The following is a 19714-nucleotide window of genomic DNA, read 5'->3' on the forward strand; positions in this document are numbered from 1 at the left end:
TAATCAAAGTATAACATTAATGAAAGAAAATATTAATTTAGAGAGTTATAAGGCACTCCTTTAATCATTGTATATTCAAACCTTGTGAATAAAACAATCACAAGCTTCTCGATCAGTGTTTGATTATTCAGGTCTGCCTCATGGCCACGGAACCCGGAAGTAGCGTTCAGATCCAAAAGTATTGCCGATTGTCCGAGTGCCAGCGGCCTTTTGATCACCTGTCTGTCTGCAGTTCACATTCAGCAACAATGCGAGTGCTACAAGTTTCAAGGTGAGGATGATGAGGATGATGATCAGACGTGAGTTTATAGTTATTGTCTGCTTACAGTCACACAGCGTGTTTTAATGCTTCTGTAGAGCTCAGAGAATGACAGCAGCATATGGAGGTCATTTAGATGTTTGTGTGCCATTTATTAGAGGTTTTATGTTTTTGATTTGGTCATATAAAATACTTAGAATGGCAGTGGATTGAACTAATGGTTAACCATCATTTCTAGCTTATTGGAGCTAAATTCTAAAGAATAAACTAATTCAGCACCCAAAATACACTGTATTTGTGCAAAAGAAAGTATATTTGAGTGTTTATTTAATATATAGTTTTTTTTTTAATATATATTTATAGGTTATTAAAATAAAAAAAAATTACTATACTATGAAAAAAAATATAGATTTAATATTACATGTGTTTGTTTTTCCCATGAGAAAATATCCAAGGTCATCCAATTGTTTCTGATATCCCAAAACAATAAAAGTAACTAGTTTGTTGAGGAGCAAATTGTTTTCATCTTGCTGTCTCCAGCATGTTTATGTGAGTGTTTTGGTATAGTCTCTGAGTAACTCCACATGTCTTGTGTGATCAGATCATTCAGAGATCTTTGTGTCTGGATGTCTTCCTGTGCTTAAATATTTGTGCTGAACTTAAAACAGCCCCGTTGTCCTTTTTAGATTGGATATATGGGGTTTGAAAGTGTTTATGACAGAATAAGTACAGAGAGATGGGAAAGTATAGGGGAGAGATCAGGATATAATAGTGACTAGATTCAAACCTGTATAGCCACGTTTTACTTCCTACTTCTGTGTGCTTGTTTTAGTGGTTAAATTACATTTTAGAAACCAAAGCATGTCTAATGAATTCAAATCAAGAAACATTTTGTTAAAATAAACAAATAAATCAAATTAAACGATGAAACTAAATTTAACAACAATTTTTAGGCCTCTATAATGTATGTTGTTTTTTTTTTTGTTTTTTTTAATCTTTTCTCCAAATTCTGTGTGTCAGATTCCATTTTAAAGGTTTAATTAAATTTTAAATAATTTTTATTTTAATAATCACAAAGCATGTCTAATCAATTAATCACTTTAACAACTTAATCATTTATTAAATGTTTACAATATACAATATTGTATTTTTCCAGAAATTCTGTCTTGTGTGTTGTAATTTTTCTGTATTTATACAGGATTATCAAAAACGGTGGTAATCAAATGAAAGCATATAACATTAAAACTTTAAGGAATATTTCAAAAGGTAAACAAAGTCAGGAGCTGCAGAGGGTTACAGTTAAAATTAAAACATGGAGGAAAATGTATGAAAATTATACCTTAAAAATATTTTAAATAATAATTTAATAATCGTTGTTGTTGTTATGAGAATTACATTCTGCTGTACAATATTAATGTGTTTCTGTCACATTTTCAAGTAAAACCGAACTTTTATTTTGACAGTTTGCCGTGACGTTTCTGAGTTTATAATATGGCAATATTTATTTATAATATAATATTTCTCAGAAATGCTCTTCAAGATAAGGATATGATACTGACTAGATTCAAACTGTATATCCACGTTATACTAATTGTTTTTAATTTTTTTTTTTTTAATTTTCTGTGCTCCGTTTTAGTGTTTAAATTACATTTTAGTAACCAAAGCTTGTCTAATGAATTGAAATCATTAAACATTATTTAAGGAGCAACAACAACAAAAAAAAAGGAAACTAAATTGAACAACAATTAGGCCTCTATAATGTATGTTTTCTTTTTCCCAAATCCTGTATGAGTCACATTTCGTCTTAATGGTTTAACTACTTTAACATCTTAATAATTTGTTAAACATTTTACAATAATAGGCCCTATTAAATATTTTATTTTTCCAGAAATTCTGTCTTGTGTGTTGTAATTTTTCTGTATTTATGATTTGCTACAATTTATTATCAAAAACGGTGGTAATCAAATGAAAGCATATAACATTAAAACTTTAAGGAATATTTCAAAAGGTAAACAAAGTCCTGAGCTGCAGAGGGTTACAATTAAAATTAAAACATGGAGGAAAATGTATGAAAATTATACCTTAAAAATATTTTAAATAATGATTTAATAATCGTTGTTGTTGTTATGAGAATTACATTGTGCTGTACAATATGAATGTGTTTCTGTCACATTTTCAAGTAAAACCGAACTTTTATTTTGACAGTTTGCCACTATGTTTCTGAGTTTATAGACCATTTCGCTAGATGTAAACATGCTGGTCCCGATACACTTCCTGTTTCTTTTTTTTTTTTTTTACTTTACACAAACATCACAAAAAATACAACCAACATAACATTTGACTGGATGAAAATGTTACATTAGCACCTTTAAGATGTATTTGTATATGTGAATTAAAAAAAAAATAAAAAACAAAAAAACAGGAAGCGCTTCTGGACCAGTGTTGTTTACATCTAGCGAAATGGTCTATAATATGGCAATAGTTTTTCTCAGAAATGCTCTTCAAGATAAGGATATAATACTGACTAGATTCAAACTGTATAGCCACGTTATGCTTCTTGTTTTAAAAGTTTTCCTTTTTTTAATTTTCTGCTCTCTGTTTTAGTGGTTAAATTATATTTCAGTAACCAAAGTTTGTCTAATGAATTGAAATATTTAAACTTTATTAAAAAAGAAAAGAAACTAAATTGAACAACAATTAGGCCTCTATAATGTATGTTTTCTTTTTCCCAAATCCTGTATGAGTCACATTTCATTTTAATGGTTTAACATCTTAATGATTTATTAAACGTTTACAATAATAGGGCCCTATTAAATATTTTATTTTTCCAGAAATTCTGTCTTGTGTGTTGTAATTTTTCTGTATTTATGATTTACTACAAAATTATTATCAAAAACGGTGGTAATAAAATAAAGCCGTAATAGCATTACAACTTTAAGGAATATTTTTGAAAGGTAAACAAAAGTCCTGCACTGCAGAGGTTTGCAGTTAAATTTAAAACATCGAGGAAATGTGCGTAATTATTCCTTAAAAATGATGAATTAATAATAATTTACTAATACTTCTTATGAGACTGACAAGTTAAAACTGGACTTTTATTTTGAAGGGTTGCCACGATCTTTCTCTGTTTATAATATGAAGACAGTTTTTTTCAAATGCAACAGTAAAATGGTCATGAGGTGACTCTCGGAGCAGCTTTTGATGAAAAGATGAAGTTCATGTGCTCATACCATGATCTAATTAACTGTACATCACTTCTTTTGAGTTATTGATCCAAAATTTGCTACATTTTATGACATTTCCACGTTATACTGTAAGTTCCATTCACTTGACTGGATTTCCGCGTTTTTCACATTGCGCAAATCTACTTAAAGGAAGAGTTCACCCAAAACTGTTGGTTTCAAATCTATTTCTAATTATTCTTTCAACCATGTTTTCTGAGTGTGTTTTTCTTGTGTATATCTTTCATTCCCAGCTCTCCACACATCCAGGCGGTCTTGACCAGTTCATCGTCAGGTCTAGAGGGCTTCAAAGCTCATGCCGTCTTCCAGGAGATCAGTAAAAAGCTGCTTGAGGTACGAGAAGCCCTGTTCGGTTCATTTATCTGAATTCATGGACTGCACTGTTAACGCCTCTTAACACCTCAACATCTCTGCCCAAGGCTACAGCAAGATTAGACTGAATCCGTGTTATTACCTGGCTTTAATCATGTCAGGAATGATCCGCTGTCAGGTTTCAGGCCTGCTTTTCCCTGCTGGCTGAAGTGGAAGGTTTTTATTCAGACTACAAAGTTATTGGGTGCTGAAAGGATCGTCTTTTTATTAAAGCCAAATCCCTTGGTATTACAAGGTCGATCCTTTTCATGCCATTTCATGTGTATCACGTAGTCTTTTAAGGTGTTTGGCGACATGTGTCAATCCCCTTCCTAAAACTACTCTTTCATAAACTGGTTAATATTATAAATCGAACCACGACACTGTCTTTACACGCTTAGCCTTGTCATCCGCGTTTACAGGGTAGTTATTGACCTCGTATTGGACCAAACACATATGTGACCCTGACCACAGAAGCAGTTTAAAGTAGGATGGGTATATTTGTTGCAATAGCCAAAATACATGGTAAGGGTCAAAGTTACTGGTTTTTCTTTTATGTCAAAAATCCTTAGGAAATCAAGTAAAGATAAAGATATTTTGTAAATGTATCAAAACTTGATTAGTAATATGCATTGCTAATGCTTAATTTGGACAACTTTAAAGGCGATTTTTCTCAATATTTAGATTCTCAGATTCTAGATTTTCAAATAGTTGTATCTCGGCCAAATATTGTCCTATCTTAAACCATACATCAATGGGAAGCTTATTTATTTAGCAAAATTAACCCTTATGACCCTTATGACTAGTTTTGTGGTCCAGGGTCGCATATAATATACTTTCTTACTTGTAACGTAAAAAGGAACATTTATGCAGAATGTCTGAGAAAGTTGTTTTAAATGTAAAAATATGAAGCAGCACAACTGTTTTCAACATTGATAATAATCAGAAATGTTTCTTGAGCAGCACATCAGCATATTAAAATGATTTCTGAAGAATCATGTGACACTAAAGACTGGAGTAATGATGCTGAAAATTCAGCTTTGATCACAGAAATAAATTACATTGTACGATATATTCAAAGACAAACAACTGATTTAAATTATAATAATATTTCACAATTTTACTGTATTTTTGGATCAAATAAATGCAGCCTTGGTGAGCAAAAGAGACTTCTTTCAAAAACATTTACACAATCTTACCACCCTCAAATTTTTTTACAGAAGTGTCTGTATATTAAGCTACAAAAAGCAAATTATCGACACAATAAAAGGAATGTATATTAGTGTTTTCCCCCCCTAAATTATAAAATTATATGTTTTCTTCTGTAAAGACTAATTTGGACTGTGCAAGAAAACTATCGTGTAATATTTTAAAGACATTTCATTTTCTTTGAAATGTAATCGAATTATATCGATTTTATGGCATAGACTTTACATAGGCTAATATATTAAATAAATTAATTGAAATGAACGAAGCAGTAAAATTTTGAAATATATTTAATATTTAAATAACTGCTTTCTATTTGAATATGTTTTAAAATGTAATTTATTTCTGTGATCAAAGCTAAATTTCCAGCATCATTACTCCAGTCTTCAGTGTCACATGATGCTTCAGAAATCATTCTAATACGCTGATTTGCTGTTTAAGAAATGTTTATTATTATTATTATTATTATTATCAATATTTAATATTAATTAATTATACGAATATGTAACATTAATTATTAATAGAAATATGCAACAAATAATATACGATTTGATGAATAGAAAGACCCAAAGATCAGCATTTATCTGAAATTAAAAGCTTTTGTAACATTATACACTATACCATTCAAAAGCTTGGAGTTAGTATAATTTTTTTTTTTTTTTTTTGAGGAAATTATAAAAATTAATACTTTTATTTAGGATGCTTTAAAGTGATTTCTTTAGGAGACATTAAATCTTACTGTTCCAAAACTTTTCACTGTGTATATATATATATATATATATATATATATATATATTTTTTTTTTTTTAATCTTTAGAAGAGAGAATGAACTGGTATTATCATTAAATGTGAAAAAATAGTTGTAGTGTTTATGAACTGTGAACTGTGATAGTAAAAATGGCCACCCACTTGCGTTGAACGGATGCATCAGCTTCAAAAATACCTTTGCAAGATGTTTTCTTTTGTATTGTATTCTTTCCGACAGATTTGGAGTGACATGTCCATTTTAATGTTTGCATAAACTCTTAAAACCCTCATTTATTGATTTGTTCCTCTGATTATCTGGCCATATATTTAAGCTCAGTCTTGGTTATGTTTAATGATGTGGCTAAACGATGCATGTTTGTTATCTTTCAGCTGTTACTCTTGCACCTTCTTAAGATTCGCCCTGTTTAACTCCCACACGGCCGAGACGCTTATAATCTCCCACCATCAGCCACATTTCAGCCTCTGCCCCCAAAAAAGACTCAAATAACGACCTTTTACACTACCAGAAGGACTCTGGGGAAAAAACGATGTGCTTTTAGATCAGTTTTGCTCCATTACACTCTGAAATGTAGTGTGTAATTTTACAGGGAAATTTAATGTTTCGCTTTCACAGGCTTGGAAGGCTGAGCGGTGCGTTTTATGTTAATAGCGCTGCATTTTGATGCTGTTTTGAAGCTGTTTATGCTTTGTGTAAAAAGCAAGCAAGTGTAACGAATAGGATGGAAATGCTGTTTGTATGCAGTGCAGATATTTAGTAGCATTTTATTATCTCTTTCCAAGGTTAAAATCAAGTCTCGTCGATTGGGTCAATTTTTGGCAGTGAGAACAAAAGTTATCTAAAGTTTCATCTTTTAAGTTTAGCTGCGGGTCACACGGTATACGGCGGGTGTGCAGCTGATGAGCTCTGTGACATTTGTGTGTGTGTGTGTTTGCAGGATGGAGAGCAATTTGTGAAAAAGATCGGAGGTGTTTTTGCCTTCAAGGTGAAGGATGGGCCGGGAGGAAAGGAAGCCGTCTGGATCGTTGATGTTAAGAACGGAAAAGGCTCCGTTCACAATGATGCCGGTGAGTCTGTTCTAAATGCAGACAGTATTGATCTGTGAACGGCTGACATTTTTCAGCTCGTCAGTGTGTCGGGCTGGACGCACCTGGATCAGGTTTAGTTATTTTACTTGAAAAAGGCAGTACAAATTGTTTTTTGGGGTCATGGGTTGAGGGAAGAGGTTCGTTATTGTCCCCAGGGTTTGACATTTTCTTGTGTTTCTGAAAACTGCAAGCAGTGATTAGAACAACTTCTGCTTTGACACACACACACACACACACACACACTCTTTCTACCAACAACATCAGAACCCACTTAAAATTAATATATAATACTTAATTAACTAACTGAAATCAATTACCAAATACATAAATGTAATCTTTACGAAATGATTTGCAAATTCATGAACATAATTAATAATTTAATAATTTTATTTTATTAGTGCATATTTACCATAATTAACAATACTGTTAAAATAACAGCTTTTTTAATTATTTAAAAATGTATTAAATAAATACAAATTATACATAATTAGCAATACTATTAAATATCATATTTCAAATAAAATGTATTGAATACAAATGATCCATAATTAAAAATGCTATTAAAAACAGCTTTTAGAACGTTAATTTAAATCTTTTAATTTCAAATGATACATAATTAACAATACTATTAAAATAACAGCTTTTTAATTATTAAAAATATATTGCATGAATAAAAGTATATATAATTCTTTTACAAACTTGAGAGATATTTTAATTAAAATATATTGAAAACAGCTTATTATAAACAGATTATAACAGCTTGTAATTAAATTTAATATTAATATTGTAATAATTAAAATGTATTAAATGAATACAGTTTATACATGATTAACAAAACTGTTAAAACAGCTTTTAAAATATTATAATTAACAGTTATTTATGCAAATTATACATAAACAATGTAATTAAAATATCAAATTTTAAATGATTGAACATGTATCAAATGAATATCAATTATACACAATTAACAATGCTATTAAAATTACAGCATTTAAAATGTTCAGTTAGTAATAAAAATTAAGTTAATGCAAAGAATACATAATTATCAATAAATTAATTTAAATTATTTAAAAAATATATTAAATGAATACAAATTTTACATAACTAACAATACTATTAAATATCATATTTTGAATAAAATATATTAAATTAATGCAAAATATACATAATTAAAAATGCTGTTAAAAACAGCAATTTAATTATTCAAAACTATACTGCATAACTACCAATATACATAGTAAACAATTTAAAAAAATATATTAAAATTGATTGAAAACCTCTTATATTGTAATTAAATATAATATTAATGTTGTAATTAAAATGATTATAAATTATACATGATTAACAAAACTGTTAAAAACAGCTTTTAAAATATTCTAATTTACATTTATGATTTATGTAAATTACACATAATGAACCATCCCATTAAAATAAATGCTTTTAAATGATTAAAAATTTATTAAATGAATGCAAATTATACATAATTAACAGTACTATTAAAATAACAGCTTTTAAATTATTAAAAATATATTGCATGAATAAAAGTATACATAATTCTTTTAAAAACTTGAGAGATATTTTAATTAAAATATATTGAAAACAGCTTATTATAAACAGCTTATAATGGCTTGTAATTAAATTTAATATTAATATTGTAATAATTGTATCTATTGCATGAATACCAATATACATAAAAATTCAATTAATACATTTAAATTAATATATATTGAAAACAGCTTATATTGTAATTAAATTTAATATTAACATTGTAATTAAAATGTATTAAATGAATACAAATTATGGATGATTAAAACTGTTAAAGATTTTTAAATATTTGAATTAACGTATCATTTATGCAAATTATACATAATTAACAATAATATTTAAAATAACAGCTTTTAAATTATTAAAAAATGATTACATGAATAAAAATACTTAATTTTATTAAAATAACAACTTTTAAAATGTTAATTGAAGTGTATTAAATGCAAATTATACATAATTTGCAATGCTATTAAAGTAACAGCTTTTAAATGATGTAAAAACACTTATTAAATCAATGCAAATTATACATAATTAACATTTCTTTTAAAATGGCAGCTTTTGAAATATTTCCTTTCAAGAATTAAAGTAGTAAAAGCACCAAAAGAAGGCCGCTGTTTTTAATGACACAATGAGTCATTTTTTGAGTGTTTTCAAGTTTTACTTTGAAAATGTGCATTTCAGATAAAGACATAGCTTTGAAATTCAAACAGTGACTAGTACGTTGGCATAAATCAGCTCTGTTAAATCAGACTTAGAAAAATCATTAAGAAAATAGCAGTGCACCTCTCCTCAACAAGCCGCACGATTTAATCCCTCAAACCATCTCTCTTATATGAAGTGAAACCTCATTTGAGAATGTGTCTTGAGGCATTTGGCGCCCTTTCTGCAGTTGTGCATGCGCTTGTGCTCTTCCTCACCTTTCTCATCAGTTTGAATGATGCGTTGTTGTGTGACGTCACAGGTATTCACAGGTGTTTGTGTGAGTCCATGAGATTTGAGTGGAAGATGAGAGGAAATGAAAGCAAGAGAGTGTGTGTGTAGCCTAATGACCAGAATCAAACCTGCTTACGCTTGCCGGATTCTCATTCATTGTGTAACAAGAGCTAAACACAGCAAACCAACATGTTTTGAGCTGCCTGTTTCCCATTGCTTTAATGTTCTGCCTTTTTCTTCTTCAGAAAAGAAAGCAGACTGCACCATTGCCATGGCCGACTCTGACCTGCTGGACCTCATGACTGGAAAGATGAATCCACAGACCGTAAGTGCTACTAGAGCAGACAGACAAATCAGCAAAACAGCCCTCTGTCTCACCGAGAAATAATATGAGCTATGCATATTACTTTTCAGTTACAAGCTAGACTGCAAAAAATGTGTTTTTTTTTTCCCCATTAAAAATACAGAAACATTTATGAAACAAGCTATTATTTGTTTAAAAAAAAAAAAAAAAAAATGTAATAAGAAAAAAAAACATTTGCTAGTGGATCAAATAAAATAAACTTCATTCAAGACATTTTCTTAAAACTGCTTTTAATATCTTATGCAGTTTTTCTTATTTAATTTTTATATTTATTTAAGCTTATTAATGCTTGCTTTAGTATTGTTTAGATATTTACAGTGTTTAGGATGTTAAAATAGTACTAAAAATGTTTTATATAAATACAAATTATACATAATTAAAAACGCTGTTGATAACAGCTTTTAAAATGTTAATTTAAATCTTTAAAATACAAAGTATGCGTAATTAAAAATACAATTAAAATAACAGCTTTTAAATTAATAAAAAAATTGCATGAATACCAATATACATAAACGGTTACTTTAAATACTTTTGAAAATATTTCAACTAAAATATATTGAAAAAAGCTTGTATTGTAATTCAATTTAATATTAATATTGTAATTAAAGTGTGTTAAATGAATAAAATTATATGTGGTTAACAAAACTGGTAAAAACAGCTCCTAAAATGTTTAGTGATTTTTAAAAGTTATTTTTTACTTAAAGTACACTAGCATGCAAATGTTTGGAGAGTAGTAGTAGTAGTTTTTTTTTTTTTTTTTTTTTTTAAAATACTTATGATTATATAAAATTGATATTTTTTTATAATTAATACTTTTATTCAGAAAGCATACATTAAGTTGCTGTTCTTTTTTTTTAGCTTTTTATTTATAAAGAAAGTATTGCAGTTTCCAAATATATTAAGCATAATAATAAATCTTTTTTGAGCAGCAAATCAGCATTTAAAATTATTTCTGAATGATCATTTGACATTGAAGACTGGAGTAATGATGATGAAAATTCAGCTCTGCGTCACAGGAATAAATAAAATTTTAACATATATTCTCATAGAAAACAAGTAATTTTAAATCGTAATAATATTTTGCATTTTTACTGATTTTCTGAAATTTTTAATCAAATAAATGCAGCCTTTGGGAGCGTTAGAGAACAGTATTATGTGTCAAATTATACAGTTAAACTAGGTTGAAAATGTTATTTCATGCTGACTTTTAAACATAGGTTGCATAACATATCCTGGAAAATAATGACTTGTAAAAAAAAAAAAAAAAGCCTAGAAGGGCTGCTAAAGCAGATCGCTGACATTTCCAAGTGGTTTGCATGGTTATAATTATGATTTTGGCTGATTAGTCTCAGTTTTCCTGTTTGGATATACCACAGAGACTCATCCCACATGAACCCAGATGTTTTTCTTTTCTTTACACTGTCCTTCATAAGGTTTTTTTTCTTTTTTTGTTTGATGAACTGAGATCTGCATCCGTGCATGTGACAGTAAATTCAAAGCAGTATTGTTTTTTTTTTTTTTAGCTATGAAAGTGCCTTTTTATATTAATCTGTGATTCACAAATGCATAAAGGAAACGTCAAGACATTTTCTATTTTTCAGTCTCTCTTTTGAGGAGTGTCAAGGTTGAGCACTTAAAAGCATGGTTCGTGTAGCTCCCACCCACCTTTTGTACATTGTCTCAAATCCACCTCCTGTTTTCCATGAACAGTTTCTCCACAGACGCTCATAAACACTCTCTTTCCCACTTGCTTTCCTTTTTGTAATGCTAATGACCCATATTGAGAAAGAAAGATTATTGTGCGGCCTCCCATCTGGATCAGAGAGAGTTTCCATTCTTTCAAATTTCCACACTTCACTCTTCTTGGAAAAGACACAGATGGAGCGAAAGACATTTTTGACCCATGACTGATCAACAAGCTCCAGTGAGACTGTTTAACCTGACCGTACTCAACCTGAACTGATTCAGTAGCCAAGTCCGCAAATGACTTTTTTTAGCTCGAGACACATTTTAAATGCCGTGAATGTTTGGGATTTTTTTTTTCACCTTTTTAAACCATGTAACCTGTTAACTAGGTTAAAAAAAAATCTTTAATTTTTGGTGTGTACAGATTTATCATCATCTAGAAAACAAAAATAATGCTATTATTTTCAATTTTAAATCTCAGCCTTTTTCAGTTTTTATTTAAATTTCAGGTTTCCTTCAGAATTCCAATAATAGAATGTTCAGAATTTAAATGTAACAGACAGTGATGACATCATAGTAATTTATTTCTAGCAAAGGTTTTTTGGACTTAATTCGTCTGTCCTGCATCTATTTAACCACCAATAGCCAGTTTTGCATTCATTATCATTTATTAGATATTAGATCTAGTGTTAAATTGTGATATTACGCCACCACAAAGTCAATTTGATACAAACAAGTTTCTATCTCTAAGGAACAGTTTACACAAAAGTGAAAATTTGCTGAAAATGTACTCACCCTCAGGCCAACCAAGATGTAGATGAGTTTATGATTGTTTAGTTTTTATTTCAGATTTTTAAGCCATTTAACCTGTTACCAAAAAATCATTAATTTTGGGGATGTACATATTTATCAATAACTAGAAATCAAAAATAATGCCATTATTTTCCAATTTGAATCCCAGCCTTTTTCAGTTTTTATTTAAATTTTAAGTTTCCCTTAGAATTCCAGTAATAGAATGTTCAGCATTCAAATGTAACAGACAGTGATGACATTATAGAAATTAATTTCTATGCCACCACAAAGCCAGTTTGATACAAAAGTTTCTATCTTTAAGGAATAGTTTACACAAAAATGAAAATTTGCTGAAAATGTTCTCACCTTCAGGCCAACCAAGATGTAGATGAGTTTATTATTGTTTATTTTTTATTTCAGATTTTTTTAAACCATTTAACCTGTTACAAAAAATCATTAATTTTGGGATGTACAGGTTTATCAGTAACTAGAAAACAAAAATAATGCTATTATTTTCCAATTTAAATCCCCTCTCCAAGTGTTTACACAAAAATAAAAAAAATACTTGAAAATGTACTTACCCTCAGGCCATCCAAGATGTAGATGAGTTTGTTTCATCAAAACAGATTTTGAGAAATATAGCAAAACATCACTTGCTCACCGATGGATCCTTTGCAGTGAATGGGCGCCGTCAGAAGGAGAGTCCAAACATCTGATAAAAACATCACAATAATCCACAAGTAATCCACACCACTTCACTCCATCAATTAACATCTTAAAAAGTGAAAAGCTGCATGTTTGTAAGAAGCAAATCCAGCATTAAGGTGTTTTTAGCTTCAAACTGTTGCAGATCGAGTCCTCCATCTATAATATGCTTTCTCCAGTGATACAGTCATCTTGTCTGAATCAGGAGAGGAATATGCACAAATCAAACACTGTTTACAAGCCAAAACAGGATGTTAATTGATGGACTGGTGTGGTGTGGATTACTTGTGGATTATTGTGATGTTTTTATAAGCTCTTTGGACTTTCGATTTGACAGCACCTATTCACTGCAGAGGATCCATTGGTGAACAAGTGATGTGATTCTACATTTCTCCAAATCTGATGAAGAAACAAGCACATCTACATCTTGGATGACCTGAGGATAAGTGTTTTCTTCAAATTTTCATTTTTGGGTAAACTGCGTTTATGTTCAGTACTCATCCTCATAATGTAAAGTTTCCATTTTCATTCAAGTTTCCATCCATTTCCATTCCTCTCACATCTCACAGTCATTTTTTTGTCCTTTCGCAACTGTGTGGGAAAAGCTGCAGTTGAGATGGTGTTTTTAGTATCGTCTGTCAGAGTGAAATCTGACTATATTTTCCTGACCTTAATTCGTTTTTATATTGTGTAATTGCTTCTACACAGCTGGTAACCGATGTTTGGGAACAGACTGACATTGGAAGTCATTATCCGCGTTCACTCGTGACTCTGTTTTAGTGCTACCTGAGTGCTTCCTGTCAGCAGAGATGGAGGCGTACGGTTGTGCGGCACTTACAAACAAAGCTTTAATGAGTCATTCGCTGAAATGGTTTCAGGGTTCATCCCTTCTGCGAGAAGCGTTTCTGTCCTTCAAAAGAGGACTCATTAAAGCCTGTCTTTACGGCCACAGTTGCTGTTGCTCTTTCACAGTCGTGTCACGGCACGCCTTTCTATGCGGCTAGAGAACCACTATTGAGAGAATTCACCTGACCTTGAAAAGTTAAAGTAGGTAATCGAATTGTTGAGTTTCGTTGTACCTTGAGTCCTAGAGGAAAATGATTTTGACACGTCAGAAAATCATAAATTAATTGTAAGATTTTCATTTTTTAATTGATTACAATATGACATTCACGTCTTATTCATTTATTCATATTTATTTGCATATACATAAATCAAGCTTTTCAACTTTTTGCCAAAACAGTAAAATGTTGAAATATTTTACAATTTAAAATAACTTTTAATATATTTTAACATGTAATTTATTCCTGTGATCAAAGCTGAATTTTCAGCATCATTACTCCAGTCTTCAGTGTCACATGACGACATATAATAAGTCAGTATAATTGTTTTTTGGAAAGAAATTATAGAAATTAATAATTTTATTGAGCAAGGATGCTTTAAGTCGATCGAAAGTGATGATAAAAGATTTATAATGTTACATAAGATTTCTATTTAAGATAAATGCTGTTCTTCTTAACTTTCTATTCATCAAAGAAACCTGGAAAAATTCTACTCAGCTGTTTTCAACAATGATGATAATAATAATAATAATAATAATAATTTTTCGAGCAGCAAATCAGAATATTAGAATGATTCTGAAGGATCACATGACGAGTAATGATGCTAAAAATTCAGCTTTTGAAATCACAGGAATAAATTCTATTTTTACAAAAATATTCAAATACAAAACAGTTATTTAAATTAGTGAAAATATTTCAAAACTGTACTGTTTTCGCTGTACTTTGCATCAGATAAATGCCAGATATATAAATTATAATTTATATATATATACGTTATTTATATATAAATTAATATAATTATTAATAAATTATATTATAATTATAATATAATTAGTAATAAATTAATATAATTATTTAGCTGTGTTTTTTAGCATTTTGGCATGTTATCATCCACTACATGTCTAAACATACATAAACCAATTTTTATTTTATTTTTTTTATTAAATGTTCAATTCCTGACTTATTACACAGTGTGTTACTACACAAAACCATACATATTTTTTATATGAATGTGAATATTTAATATTCTAATGTTAATACAGAGCATTTATTTATTTTTTGTTTTTGTTTGTTTGTTGATTATTTCAACTGATTTTTATTTTTTTATTTTTTTATGTGCTTAGTCCTGATATCCTCTACAAAGTATTTTTATAAAGCCATTGAAAATTCAATGTTTTTATTGAAAGAGAACATTATATTCTGCTTTAAAACTGTAATTTTTCTAAAGGCTTTTACAAGAATTCATCTGAATATCAATGACATACAAAAATTAAACAAAATCACTGTTTTTGTTCATTTGTTTAAAAAACAAACAAACAGGCAGAGGACATTTTCATGGCCGAACTTCTATTTAGTATCTTTGAATAGCCCTGCATGTGGTTTTCGAAATGCTAAAGTGTGGCATGTAAGGTCACAGAAAAATACTGCACAAAAATAAATGTCCTCTACTGGAGCACAAGTGAATAGCTTATCCTCTCAGGAGGTTAAGATGTGTAAAAAATCAATGTTAATCACTCTCGTGTCCTCTTGTTTGTGCAGGCATTCTTTCAGGGCAAACTGAAGATCACCGGAAACATGGGCATGGCGATGAAGCTACAGAACCTGCAGCTGCAGCCGGGCAAAGCCAAGCTGTGAGAGGCGGAGCCTCGGAGAGGGTGGGGTCTCGAGTAGCCCCTCCCACTAAGTGTTCACTCTGTTAGAGTAGTTGCAGGAGTCAGACAACGAATGAGTCTCTGCGCTGTAGTTTCAGCGTCTTTCTAACAAGGTAAAGGGATAGTTCACCCAAAAATAAACGCTTGGTCATCGTTTACTCAGTTTTCCAATACATTTCTGTAAAGTTAACCATATGACTATTCTCAGTCTTTTTTCGAGGAGTAAATCGAAGTATAAGCTGTTACAAGTGTCATTTGGGTTTGAAATAACATGAAGGTGAGTGAATGATGCTAGAAATCTCATTTTTGGGTGAATTATTTATTTTAATTAATCACAGGAGTCTGATAGACAGTTACGAAAATGCTATATTAATCTCTCCTTGAATTTTTTTTTTTTTTTTTTTTTTTCTCCCCCCCCCCTCTGACTGACACCCATAACTGTTTAAATTGTATGTGTGTGTGGATCAGTTGCTTTCTTTGAAGGGTTTTATTCAAAGTGAAGCCCAGTAAAGTGCCTGCAAACTATAAACGTAAACACTGGGTTTTGGATGGACGTGTTGTTAAAGCATACAACCACATTGTGAGTCCTTCCCTTTTGTCTTTATAGATATTCAAGGTCAATGGAAGCAGGTTTACAACGCTGCTTTAATAAAACAAACACCAATTATATGAACGTATATTATCCGTCAGATGAGTGCATGGATATATTGGACAGTATCTTACAGGTATAACTATAGCATCACGTCAATGTTTTTTTGAGTGTTTCCCCGTCAGATTCTAAAATACTTTTGTACTAAATAAACCTAATCTTTATCATTAATATAAGAAGAGTCTGTTTTTAATTTTATTATCTTGAACAGGATGTGTAAGAATCATAAAGTTTTGTGGGTCACAAAGCTTACAGTTGAGGTCAAAAGTTTACATACGCCTTGCAGAAACTTCAAAATGTTAATGATTTTATGAAAATAAGAGGGATCATGCAAAATGCATGTAATTTTTTTATTTATTACTGACCTGAATAAGATATTTCACATAAGACGTTTACATATAGTCCATAAGAGAAAATAATAGATGAATTTATTAAAATGACCCCGTTCAAAAGTTTACATGTGCTTGATTCTTAACACTGTGTTGTTACTGAATGTTCCACAGCTGTGTTTTTTGTTTAGTGATAGTTGTTCATGAGTCACTTGTTTGTCCTGAACAGTTAAACTGTCTGCTGTCCTTCAAAAAAAATCCTTCCCGTCCCACAAATCTTTGGTTTTCCAACATTTTTGTCTATTTGAACCCTTTCCAACAATGACTGTATGATTTGAGGTCCGTCTTTTCATACTGAGGACAACTGAGGGACTCGTATGCAAATATTACAGAAGGTTCAAACACTCACTGATGCTCTAGAAGGAAACACAATGCATTAAGAGCCGGGGGTGAAAACTTTTGAACAGAATGAAGATGTGGTCATTTTTATTTTGCCTGAATATAATTTTTTTTTTCTTTCATTTAGTACTGTCCTTCTGAAGCTATAGAAGATGCTTACATGTTTCCCAGAAGACAAAATAAGAAAAATGTACACGTCTTCATTCTGTTCAAAAGTTTTCACCCCCCGGCTCTTAATACATTGTGTTTCCTTCTGTAACATCAGTGAGGGTTTGAACCTTCTGTAATAGTTGCATATGAGTCCCTCAGCTGTCCTCAGTGTGAAAAGACGGATGAATCATGGAGTCATTGTTGAAAAGGGTTCAAATACACAAAAATGCTGGAAAACCAAATAATTTGTGGGACCTGAAGGATTTTTCTGAAGAACAGCGGACAGTTTAACTGTTCAGGTCAAACAAGGGACTATATATATATATGTATGTATATGTATATGTGTGTGTGTGTGTAAACATATTTTATGTGAACACTGGGCTTTCAAAATAACATGCATTTTGTATGGTCCCTCTTATTTTTGTAAAATAATAACATTTTGCAGATTCTGCAAGGTGTATGTAAACTTTTGACCTCAGCTGTATTTTCCTCAAAAATCCAAAAGCCAGTGGAAAAGAGCATTTTCCCTCTAATAAGAGGAATTTAAGTCGCTTTGTGTACAGGTCTGTTAAACAACTAGTTATTAATGTAAAGGCCAATGCTTTAGCAACTCAAAAACAACTCCAGCATTTTTTCTTTTTTCTTAGTGCTCAAATCATGTTGAAGCTTGTTTTGCCTGTATATCATTTCTTGCTCTTCTCATGAGGTGATCCAGTGTAAGTGTGTGTTCCAGCGCTTCTGGAAAGCTCAGACGTTTCCACCCAAAGCCACTGGCCGATGTCCAGTCTGCCACGCTTTTGTTTTTCCTTTGAAAACTTCAGCTGAAACACTAAATCCCTGAAACTGTTAACGAGCTCTGACCTACATTCCACAGCTCAGACTCTCTTTGTCTGTGTCCTTCATTTGAAACCTTTATTTTTTCCATATTACATGCATTATTAATTACAGTTTTGTATGGTCTGTTATTATCATAGCTGTATTGTGTAGTCTGAGACAAACAGAGGACAAAACAAAGCTGATGTTAGTTGTCAGTCATAACTCTGCTGACACAGATTAATCCCTTAATGTTAGCAAATGGTTCCAGTTTTTCAATTTTTCTTGAAAGGACAGTAGAGATGAGACAGGAAGTGAGTGGGAGAGAGAGAGGGGGGTGGGATTAGGAAAGGTCCACGAGGCGGGATTCGATCTTGGGACACCCGAGGCGCAACTGTCCACAAGGCTGTTGGCGACGACTTTCGTAGTATTATTTTTATTATGGCTGTAGACTATTGTTCCCAGAACCAAAATTCACTGGTAATTAAGCTAATGAAATATTTTACTCTGCAACAGTGTTATTGCATTATTATATTATTATAGTTTTTGTTAATATTTTGTATTAGTTCTTATTTTTGTATTTTGTTTATACTCCGATTTTAGTTTTAGTAATTTTGTTGTTGTTTTTTTCCACATTTTATTAGTTTTTAAAAATCTATGGTATTTATATTTTTAAAATGAGTGGCTTCAACCTAAGCTAAGCAAAAATTAGAAATGTTTTTTTTAGCAGCCAATTCCATTTCAGTTAAAGTTTATTTACAAGTAACACAATCAATATTTTTTTTGTAAAATGTTGATTATTATTATTATTATTATTATTATTATTATTATTTAAATTTATTTTATTTTAGTTCAAGTTTATAAGTATCAATGCTTTTTATGTTTTAGTTTAATTTTAAAATGTTTATTATTAAATGATTATTATTATTGTGATTTGTCAAATTAATAATATATCATTATAAACGTGTTTTTATTAAATGTCTGTGCCTTTTATTTTATGTATATATATATATATATATATATATATATATATATATATATATATATATATATATATAATTTTTTTTTTCAATTTAAAGTTTATTCATATAGAACAAAATGATTTTATGCTTTAGTTTAATTTAAAAATGTTCATTATTATTATGTCAAATTAATAATATATCATAATAAATGTGTTTGTTCTTTTTTAAACAGCTGTGCCTTTTATTACATTATAATTTATGCTATTTAGTACATGCAATTTGCAGATTTTTTTAAAAAAAATATCAAGGTTTTTTTTAGTTTATTTATTTTTTTATTTTAGTTAAAGTTTATTTGTAAATAACAATATTTTATGTTTTAGTTTAATTTTAAAATGTTTAATTATTATTTATTATGTCAAATTAATAATATTTAATTATACATTTATTTTTTTTAATAAAATATCTGTGCCTTTTATTATATTATAATTTATGCCATTTAGTACATGCAATTTGCCTTTTTTTTTAAACCTCTTATCAAGGTTTATTTTTATGATATTTTATTTCAGTTGAAGTTTATTTATAAATAACAATATTTTTTACATTTTAGTTTAATTTTAAAATGTTGATTAGTGTTATGTCAAATTAATAATATATAATTATACATTTATTTTTTAATAAAACATCTGTGCCTTTTATTATATTATAATTTCTGCAATTTAGTACATGCAATATGCAGATTTTTTAAAAATCTCTTATAGGGGT

The 19714-nt window shown here is 30.0% G+C and overlaps 1 protein-coding gene across 1 annotated transcript; it reads left to right on the forward strand.

Annotated features, from left to right (window-relative positions):
• Window positions 1-118: 118 nt before the first annotated feature.
• scp2b (sterol carrier protein 2b) lies at window positions 119-16317 on the forward strand. Its single transcript, XM_051095696.1, has 5 exons — window positions 119-271; window positions 3735-3834; window positions 6762-6891; window positions 9636-9715; window positions 15538-16317. The coding sequence occupies exons 1-5, from the start codon at window positions 141-143 to the stop codon at window positions 15631-15633; spliced, it is 537 nt and encodes a 178-aa protein (XP_050951653.1). The 5' UTR covers window positions 119-140; the 3' UTR covers window positions 15634-16317.
• Window positions 16318-19714: the final 3397 nt, after the last annotated feature.

This window comes from Labeo rohita, chromosome 23 (assembly GCF_022985175.1).
Source record: "Labeo rohita strain BAU-BD-2019 chromosome 23, IGBB_LRoh.1.0, whole genome shotgun sequence".
Classification (NCBI taxonomy): Eukaryota; Metazoa; Chordata; class Actinopteri; order Cypriniformes; family Cyprinidae; genus Labeo; species Labeo rohita.

Coding starts and splice junctions, on each gene's coding strand:
- scp2b (XM_051095696.1), top strand. CDS start 141: ATGGCCACGGAACCCGGAAGTAGCGTTCAGATCCAAAAGTATTGCCGA. Junction 3,835..6,761: donor TCAGTAAAAAGCTGCTTGAG/GTACGAGAAGCC, acceptor GTGTGTTTGCAG/GATGGAGAGCAATTTGTGAA. Junction 6,892..9,635: donor CTCCGTTCACAATGATGCCG/GTGAGTCTGTTC, acceptor TTTCTTCTTCAG/AAAAGAAAGCAGACTGCACC.